This window comes from Aquila chrysaetos, chromosome 9, assembly GCF_900496995.4.
Source record: "Aquila chrysaetos chrysaetos chromosome 9, bAquChr1.4, whole genome shotgun sequence".
Taxonomy (NCBI): Eukaryota; Metazoa; Chordata; class Aves; order Accipitriformes; family Accipitridae; genus Aquila; species Aquila chrysaetos.
In genome coordinates, this window is record NC_044012.1 from 24,779,305 (window position 1) to 24,788,967 (window position 9,663).

General features: G+C 48.4%; 1 protein-coding gene across 10 annotated transcripts in view; it reads left to right on the plus strand.

The window, feature by feature from the left end:
• Positions 1-8,750, plus strand: part of ARNT (aryl hydrocarbon receptor nuclear translocator) — a 28,677-nt gene extending 19,927 nt beyond the window's left edge. For 4 of the 10 annotated variants that reach the window (XM_030024496.2, XM_030024494.2, XM_030024501.2 and 1 more), the window contains 12 exons: positions 96-172; positions 345-479; positions 941-1,015; positions 1,813-1,964; positions 3,696-3,806; positions 4,012-4,090; positions 4,486-4,609; positions 5,230-5,329; positions 5,992-6,142; positions 6,374-6,533; positions 7,025-7,179; positions 7,778-8,750. In XM_030024496.2, coding sequence (XP_029880356.1) covers positions 96-172; positions 345-479; positions 941-1,015; positions 1,813-1,964; positions 3,696-3,806; positions 4,012-4,090; positions 4,486-4,609; positions 5,230-5,329; positions 5,992-6,142; positions 6,374-6,533; positions 7,025-7,179; positions 7,778-7,867 — 1,409 coding nt within the window. In that variant the 3' untranslated portion in view covers positions 7,868-8,750. The remainder of the gene's footprint in view (positions 1-95; positions 173-344; positions 480-940; positions 1,016-1,812; positions 1,965-3,695; positions 3,807-4,011; positions 4,091-4,485; positions 4,610-5,229; positions 5,330-5,991; positions 6,143-6,373; positions 6,534-7,024; positions 7,180-7,777) is intronic. The other 6 variants (XM_030024495.2, XM_030024502.2, XM_030024505.2 and 3 more) reach the window with 2 other exon arrangements.
• Positions 8,751-9,663: the final 913 nt, after the last annotated feature.

Here is a 9,663-nt window from a genome sequence, read left to right on the forward strand (position 1 = left end):
ATGTATTGAAGTCAGAACTGCATGTCTTTTTCCTCTGAAATTAGCAATTTTTCTTGTATTGACGTTGCTGGAATTTTTTGGCACTCGCCTCTCAGGTGTTTCACTGCCTGATGATGACCCGGATGCTGGCCAGGGCAGCAAGTTTTGCCTCGTGGCTATTGGCAGGCTCCAGGTGGGTAGCATCTTTCAATGGTTCAACATTGCCTTGTCCGAAAAGTCCACAGAGTTAAACTGTTCTGTCTGAAGATGTTCCCTGACTGCCGCAAATCCAACTGCAGGGCTGGCTGGTCAGGAGAAAGCAGCTCTTGCAAGATTTGATAACAGTGTGCTGTCTTGCCTTGCAGGTCACTAGCTCACCCAACTGCACAGACATGAACAATGTTTGTCAGCCGACAGAGTTTATCTCCCGACACAACACCGAAGGCATTTTCACCTTCATAGATCACCGATGTGTGGCCACAGTTGGCTACCAGCCTCAGGTGAGAAAATGGTAGGAGCTTTCTAAGAAAGAACTGCTGTTGAAACTTACTTTTCCCTCCTCCCTCTCTTGTACATCATGGCTCTGCTTGTCTAACAGATCTGATAAAACGATGCCCAGGGCCTAAGCATGTGTTTCTTCTCCACAAGTTGCTTTTTCATGTGCTTTTCTAAGTACTTTGATCATTGGAGGGATGGGTGGCTCTGGATTATGTCTAATGTCAATTAAGATTGGTTTTGCCTCCACTTGAGTTAGAGATCAAACGTTAGTCAACTGCTGTTGTGCTTCTGTTTAAAATACAGCATGCCAGTTCCTGTACTTGGTTTGTGTAACAGAGATTTGGTGGAGGGGGAGCAGTAACTACCTGTCCAAAGTGGAATAATTAATGAGGCAGACCTGAAAGAGGGAGTTTGCCTGCCAGATGAACTGACTTGATCTCTCTCTCAATTCCTTTAAAATTAGGAACTTCTGGGGAAAGACATTGTGGATTTCTGCCACCCGGAAGACCAACAGCTTTTGCGGGACAGCTTTCAGCAGGTAAAACACTTTAGCTACTACTTCGCATGCGGTGTGGTATTCAGATTGGAATCTGTCTTGGTGCTTGCAAAGCAATGAAACTAATTGGAAAACCAAGAGGAAAATAAACCTTAGATATTTCTCCTTTGCCCAATGGCAAGCAGTTACAGATATAGTCACATAACTGTAAATGTGCAAAACAAAACAGAAGCATCTGATGTCTAACTCTTGAATTCATCCTCTGGCTGCTAGTCCAGTCTGCTTTTAGGGCCAGAGACGTGGCTCCAAAGTGCCTACTTGAATGCCATGCTTCTGTGGCTGAAACACTGGTTCATCTCTAGGGCCCAGCCCAGTGCTGCAGAACTCGAAATGGATGTGGTTTGCTTGCCCTGTTGTCGTTACTCTTATTTCTGAGGGCGTTGGACTTGTGGCAGGGCAGGTAAGACTGCCCCTGTGCTTTCATGACTCCAAAAAGTAGCTGCTCATATCCATTTGTCCAAATAGTTGGAATCAGAAGCAACAGCATGTGCTTCATTTACTGGAGGCTTTTTCATACATCTCACCAGTGCAAAGAGATAAGAAAAGTGAAAGTCAAAAAGGGGATATTAGATTCTCCTTCCATATCATTCAGGAATCAAGATAGCATAAGGGGATAGTAGTAGTGGCATTTGGTTGGGGAAGACCAAGATATGGTCTTGTAGGCTGTGAGGCAAAGGGCCATCACGAGGTTTTAGTGGGGGGTGGCTTATGCTCAGAAGCAGGTTGCTCTTCAACGCCTTCCTTTATCAGGTACTACTGATGGCATTACGTTTTTTTAGGTGGTGAAGTTAAAAGGCCAGGTTCTGTCAGTCATGTTCCGATTCCGATCCAAAAACCGGGAATGGCTCTGGATGAGAACCAGCTCCTTTACCTTCCAGAACCCCTACTCGGATGAAATTGAGTACATCATCTGTACCAACACCAACGTCAAGTATGTACATGGAAATGACTTGCCAACCACCAGTGATAGCACACGAACCTGCTGGGATCTTGTCCCAGAATAACCAGCAGCACAGAACTGGGGGAGCTTTGGCCTCTCCCCCTCACCAAGCTTCCCATCAATTTCTGTAGGCCCTGGAATAATTGCTGAGTCCCATGAGCGCTCTTTTCCTGGGCTGTGGCAGGCACTACAGGACTATAAAGTGCAAGAAATTTAGTTCCTTTGGCTGTCTCGGTTGTATGGCTTAGCAAGCTGCCAACGTTCAGCTCCAGCAGTGCCTTTTTTAACTCTGATTACTGGAGCAAGTCTCCCGTCTGTGTGCTTGCATTCAGAGTTAATATTAGTAAGGTCTGCCTTTGAATGTAGCTCTTGGACTCCTGTGACAGTTGGGGGGGCAGCTGGTCCAGAGAGTGGCTTTTCATGTGAGCAGGACTGTCTGCACCTGATGGTAGGAAGAAAACGCTTATTTTTCTTCACTGTTGTAGTTTGTCCTTGGACTCCGAAACAAGCTCCAGTGGGGAGAGTGCTTTCATTGCTGCTGTCGTCTTTTCCCTCTCTTGACTATTTTAGTGGGTTGGTGCATCTCCATTGGGAGTGATCAGAGCTGCTCTCTCTTCCCATGAGTGAGCTCCAGGCCCCTTGCAGAAGAGCAGCAACTGAAATAAAAAAAAAAAAAGTGCCTGCATGTGATTCATAACTGCAGGCTTGGTGGGTGCAGCAAATGGAGTCTCTCCAGCCAGGCAAACAGAAAGCTAGATTGCTTGTGGGCAAGTGAAGCCAGGAATTTTTTTTGCAAAGGGCCAAAGTCCTAGAGTGCAGGTAGCATTTCTTCCCTTCCTGCAGCTGGCAAGCTGATGCTTTCTGATGAGAAAGTATTAAGAGTTGAGCAGTGACAAATCCCTCTGGCTTTAAAGAGCTGTGGTCTGAGTGCAAGGCTGAAATCTGATGCAGATCTGATACAGGCCTTAATTCCTGTCCCAGTGTTAGAGATATCTCTTTGAACTCATTCATTCCACATGCATCCATTCTCACATCCATATTACACCTTCTAAAAGCACTGCATAAATTCAGACCAGATAAGCAGCAATCTGTGTCTGTGGTTGAGGTGCATTTTATCTATGTGCATCTTTGCTAGGTTATCTGTATTGCCTCATCTTTTGAGATCAGGTACTACTGAAGCAGCAGCTTGCGAAAGAACTGTCGAGAAAATGCTGGATTTTTATTCCTTTCTTGTGGGAGTTAAACATTAACTGACTTCTGACAGTTAACAGAAGAGCATAAAGAACTCCACCAACATCTTGGGCTTAAAACCTGCTGGTGGTCTCTGCAGGCTCCAGCTCTGGAGTGTCTGACATAGAGCTGAATGGAAAAACCTTGGGGTTTTTTAGGTTCCTACAACCTTTTCTTGTGCTTTAAGGATGTTGTGGATCTGGCCATACTCCTGGTTCAAGTTATTAATTGCTCCCCTGCTCAGTGACTGAGTGGGAGGGGGCAGAGCCCTTTGGCTCATAGCCGTTAGCATTATATTACATGACACCCTCCCCCTTCAGAGACCACGGAGACTGAGTGGAGGGATCCTTCACTTGAACAGGTTTTGCAAAAGCAAAGCTTCCACTCTTGTCCAAGACAGGTGCACTCTCCTACATGCAGTAGCCAACTGTTTGCTTTCGTTTGGTATTTTTTTAAATTTATTTTCTTCTTCTTTCTTTCTTTGCTTTAAAGGAACTCGAGCCAGGAGTCTCGGCCTGCCCTGTCAAACTCAATGCAGAGGCCCCAGCTGGGGCAGAGTGTCAACCTTCCCCTGGAGATGGGCACGGCACAGCTGCCCTCAAGGTCAGGAGGTGCTCAGCTCCTTTTACCATGCCTCTCTTGCTGGTTCTGCCCTCCTGTCAAATAGCCTTCCTACCCAAACTTTCCTCTCTGCAGCAATGAACTCCTCTGGGCTAGTGAATCATTGGTGTAACCACAGAGTATCTGTTCCCTTGGCAGTCATTTTTAGCAGCTGGTGTTCTCCTGTTACAGACACTTTCTATTTTAGGCAGCAGCAGCCACCACAACAGACAGAGCTGGAAGTGGTCCCAGGAAGAGAGAGCCTGTCTGGTTACAACCACTCACAGGTAAATCAACAGGGGGTTTGGTTACTCCTTGCATTTGTTGTCCTGCATTATTTAAATTACCTTTTGCTGGGGCTTGAAAGGTGGCCACACGAGATTGTCTTGAGGCTGCTGAGGGTTTGGAGAGGAAGGTGTTCTGCCTTGGGTTTTGCTGGATCTGCTTGCTTGATTCTGATCCGCCACTGTGGCATCCTCCCCACTATGCCCACATCAATGCTGCCAGCCCTAAATGGCCCTGATGTCCCGATAAAATACGCAGGAGTCCAGAGAGCAGCCTGGCCTCTTGCGTGCAAGGTCTTTGCCTGCAAAGCCCTCAGCTGTTCTCCGTGCTGGCTGCGAGACCGCTGACTTCCTTTGTGCTTGAGGCACTGATGGCTCACATTTATACCTGCTCCCAGGTTCCTGTTCAGCCTGTGACTGCTGCTGGCCCAGAGCACAGCAAGCCCTTGGAGAAGGCAGAGAGCCTTTTTAATCAGGAGCGGGACCCAAGGTTCAGTGAAATCTACAGCAGTATCAATACAGGTAGGGAGTACTGGGCTGTGAGGCATGGCCAGGGGCACGTTGCATCTTTATCTGATTTCAGCTTCAATCTGAGTGCTCTTTGCTGTTTCCTAAGTCACTCAGAGCAGTTCTGGGTGTGGAGGCTCAGTGTGACTGTGTTGTGGCAGCCCAGGTCTTGCAAACTAGTGCTGATTTTCACGCTGGATGGATAATTCCTGTCTAGGCTGATGTGATGTTGTGGCAGTGAATTGTCCTTCAGCCAACATTTTGCTAGAGAGGTGTGGGGAGGGAGTGGGTGATAAGGCGTGTCTTGTTCTGGTCTTAACTGCCTGCCTTAGTCTGATCCTTCCTGCTTGTCCCCAGAGAGCAGTTCTCAGTGTTCCTAGTCTGAGCACTGAATGTAGTGGATGCTCTAACCCCAGAGGACCTTAATGCAAGTTTATTAGAAAATGGAGAGGAAATAAAATTAAACAGGCTTTTAGAAAACCATCTGGAGTCCATGTCTGGATAAGGAGCAGTCATGTTTGCTTTGGCTCAGAACAGTCTTCCTTCACATGGGCATGTCTCTTGCAACTGCTTCTCTGTCCCTGTTGCTGCTGCTGAGACTCTCAGCCCTGAAGTGAATCAGCCTCTCTCCACAGACCAGAACAAAGCCATTCCTGCCAGCACAGTGCCTGCCAACCAGCCCCTCTTTACGCAGGGAAACACTTTCACCCCATCACGACCTGCCGAGAACTTCAGGTGAGGCTTCCTATGCTGTGCTTTGAATGGGCTCATGTTAATTTTATCTTGTCCTGCAGTTGTTCCTGTTCTGTTTCTGTGTCCTTCTGCAACAGCTGAGTGTTCCCAGCCTCTCTCTACATGGCAGTGATTGTCCATAAATGTGTTCCTATATACTGTGCACAGAAAATACAGGGGGAGCCCATCCAGGCATTGGTTTCTTTGAGGGGTGGGCGTGAAACTCTCTCTCCTGCCTGGTGCTGCTTTGCTCCTGGTCAGAGGTGCAGGAGCTTTGAGGCAGTGCGCAGAGTTGGCATGGCCCCTTCTCTGCTGTGCCAGTCCTTGCCCTCATCTTCACCTCCCCAGCTACTGCCTCGATTCCCTGATATCCCTCTACTCTGTTGCTTGCCAGAGCTTGTCTGCAGGATAGCTGTGCCTCTTGGACATGCTTAGGCTGAAGCCCCAGAACTGAGCTGGGTGAGAGTAGCCTTGCCCACAAACCCAGGAGCTCCTGCCAGTTGTGTCCACAGCAGGGCAGCATGATGGGCGCTGGCACATGAGCAAAGTTACCCCACATTTCTGGGTTCATTTCCCCCCACCAAGAACTTGCACGGATGGTGTTTGTGCCTCTTTGTCCTGTATGTGATACCTAGTGTCCCAAGAGCATGTCTCTTGTCTTCCAGGAGCAGCAGCATGGTACCTCCTGTGAACATTATTCAGCAGCAACCCTCATCAGCAGGCCGGATCTTAGCACAGATTTCACGCCACTCCAACCCAGCTCAGGTCAGCGGAACCAACTGGGCTCCAGGGACACGGCCAGCGTTCACACCCCAGGTAGCAAAGCCTTTACCCTTGGTGCAGTCCCTGAGTCCCCGCTGCCTTCCAGACCCTTCTCGCCATCATGAAACCACCTGCTTTAACGCTCTAGCTGAGTGACGGAGCAATGCTGTGTGCCCATGTGCTTTCTCCTTTGGGGCCAGTCCAGCAACTTCTCACCCTAGTTAAGACGAGGCTCAGAATAAATGCATTTCTCCTCTTCCTCTCCCGTTTCTTGCTCTCTTACAGCAAGTGGCATCCCAGACAGTGAAGACTCGGCCCCCTTCTTTCAGCATGGGGACTTTCCAAGGCACCCCGTCCTCCTTCAGCCCTATGACAGCACCTGGCTCTACGGCTTCCCCTACTGGGGCTGCTTACCCGAACCTTGCCAGCCGTGGCACAGGCTTCAGTGAGTATGGCTTGGGATGCTGGGGACGTTGGGGTGGCAACAAAATCCCCTCGGAGGAAAGCTGGGAGCATCAGTCAGATAAAGCCTTGGTGTGATATGATCTCCATTGTTTTCTTGTGTATGTTGGGAATGCCCAAATGTGGAGAGCACAGCTAAATCCCTGCTTCGGCTAACACTGCCTTTATCACCTTTAACCATTGTCCGAGCATGAGGCTCCAGAGCAGATGAATTTTGAACCATTTTAAGGCTGACTGGGAGGAAACAAACCTCTCCGGGACTCCCCTGCATTTGTTCTTGTTCTACCCCATAGATGGGTACTGACAAATGCCTTGAATGCATGTGACAGTTTAGTGGCTTTTCTTGGAGGGGATATCTTACCCTCTTACCAGTACGCACCACACAATGAGTTGTGCACTTCCTAGTCCCGCTAAAGGATCACAGAAACCACAGCCCTACACCAGGAATCCCTTGCTTACTTGTTCTCTGTTAAGCAGCCACGGAGGCAGCGCAGACCCCTGGCCCGTTCCAGACGCGGGCAGCCGAAGGTGTGGGGATGTGGCCCCAGTGGCAAGGACAGCACCACGGCCCGGCATCGGGGGAGCAACACGTGCAACAGCCGCAGCCAAGCCAGCCTGAGGTCTTCTCAGTAAGACGGTGCTTTTTTAACCTCCTGAGTGAGGACTAGTGTGGGCCAATCTTATGGGAACGAGTGATCTTTGCTTCCCCAGCATGGGCAGCTGGCTGAAGCGCCAAGAGCTTGTCCCTCTAGTTCATAATATCTGGTGAGGTCTCAAAGTTGTGAATAGCCTGGCAGAGCTGAAATGGGAAAGGAGAGGGCAGAAAGGCTTTAGCGGGACTGGCTTTGTGTCTTGGTCCATTGCGGGATCAGTGTGAAACTACCAGCTCTGCAGTTGAATTAACCCTTCTGGCTCTAATTAAAACCAATAACAAAAAAGCCAAACACCTCCGCCCCCGCCCCCCAATCCAATAAAGTGAAGAGAACTCCTTGAGAGTTCATATTCTTGCAACTTGCTGCCCCCTGCTTTCGAAGGAGTCAGTGCAGTCGCTGCTTATGACTTCAATTTGCTGCTCTGCTGCAGCCTCGGACACAAACCCTATATATGCCCTTGGGAGGGAAGGGACCATCTTGGTGTGCAGTACCTACTCTGGCAAACTCCTCTGTGACTGAATTACCAATGTGATATTCTAGTCCAAATAATAACTCTCTCCTTGTATCCTCACAGGACATGCTGACAATGCTGGGAGACCAAGGACCCAACTACAACAATGAAGAGTTCCCAGAGTTGAATATATTCCCTTCTTTTTCAGAATAAAATAAGCCCGGGGGGAAGCAAATTATAGCTATATATAATACCCATGTGTAAAGGAAAACACCTAAGTCTTTTTTTCAAAGACTGCTGAACTTTCTAAACACTTCCTACCTTCTGGAAGCAAAACTCTGCCCGACAGCCTGGAGGATGGGTGGCCGTGCAGGAGGAAGATGTTGTGATTTTGGGCACCTCCTCTGTGTGGTGCTGGCAGTGGGGGACACTTCGCCCGGAGGCTTCAGGACTTGAGTGCTGCGAGAGCAGCCGCACTCATTGACCGAAGGCCCCACATTTCCAGAGCCGCTCGCGAGTGGTTTTCGTTCTGCACGCTGGGTTGGTCGGAGGGATTCCTGCCTGGATTACAGACAGCCCCTCCAAACTCATAAGGTGGCTTTTACTGTTTTTATTTCAATCTTCTATACCGTGACTCTTTTTCTATAAACACAAAGTATTGTAACTTTTTAAATATTGGAAGTAACTCTTCCAAGCGTTAACCCTGTATAACGCAATTCTGGAGGATGCTTGCCTAAGAATCCTTGTCGTAAGCTGGCTTTCTTCTTGGAGGAAGCTTGGCTGTCTTTGGAGGGTTGTTAACTGCATCTCCAGTCTGGGGTGCTTTATTTAGAGATTCCCATGTTGGCAGGCACATTGGTGTTTGTTTGGATGCCGTCTCTCTTCTGTGAACTGTGCAATGAATATGGGCCTCTGTAGTCAGTGTGACCTGTAAACTCCCTCGGGGCCCAGTCATTCGTGTGAATGACACAATAGTTACGAGCCATAAAAATATTACCTATGTAGCTTTGTTCTCGATGCATCAGTTTTGCAGCTGATGGTTTCTGTGCTGCCATGAACCAGTGTTTCAACAGGCTTTTTGTCAGCTTTGGGGGGGGGGAGAAACTGCTCTGCACTGTCCATGCAATTTTACCATGTCTAGATTGAGTTCCTTGTCTTTGTTTTGGACCTGGACATCTGGTTCCCCGCACAGAGAGGCCCTGGATTTGTTCAGGGCCTTGCTGAGGAGTTGCATTTTCACTACATGCTCTGAATGGCAGTATTTGCTTTTATACTCACCGTCTCCTTAAAGAAAAATTCATGCCATATGATGACCCTGTTGCCAAATCACAAAATGGAGGAGAGCAGGGGAAGATGGGGAACAGAAGTTTTTTGGTTTTGTGGGGGTTTTTTTTGTTTTTTTTTTTTTTAATTTTAAACCTTGACTTTGAATCTTCTGGCTGCTTCAGTGGAAAAAACATGCGGCAAATCTTGCTCTCCTCAGAGTGTGTGGGGGCTGGAAGAACGGTTTGATTCCCCCTGTGATGGCAAGCCTTGCTTCAATTTCAACAGGAAAATTTGTTCATTGCAGAGTTTGACTTGGAAGGAAACTTGGCACAACTGCAACGGGGGAAGAATATGAAGCTTTCCTGGAAGGCTGGTTTTGTTTTGGATGAAATCTGGGCATTTCTCCCTCCTCCTTGTGTCTTGGTGGGGCTGCTCAAGACCCCCGGGCTGGCTGCGAATGTCCTCTCTGCTGGTGTGGGGCAAGGCAGGGATGTGTTTGGAGTTGCAGGTCTTGGTGCTGCAATGGTGGGGAAGACTCTCCAAAGAGCAGATTTTGGAGACGTACCTAGCAGACAACGTCCATGTAGGGAAGGCCTTCAAACATTTAGGTTACTGACTGTCAGGTTTCAGTGCTTGCAGAGACCCAGAGAGGTTTCTCTTGGTAGTGAAGCAGAAAGCTTTCAGGCTTTTTTTCGCTCCTGCCTTTGTTGGAAAATTAAGATTGGAAGGTTTTTTTTTTCCTC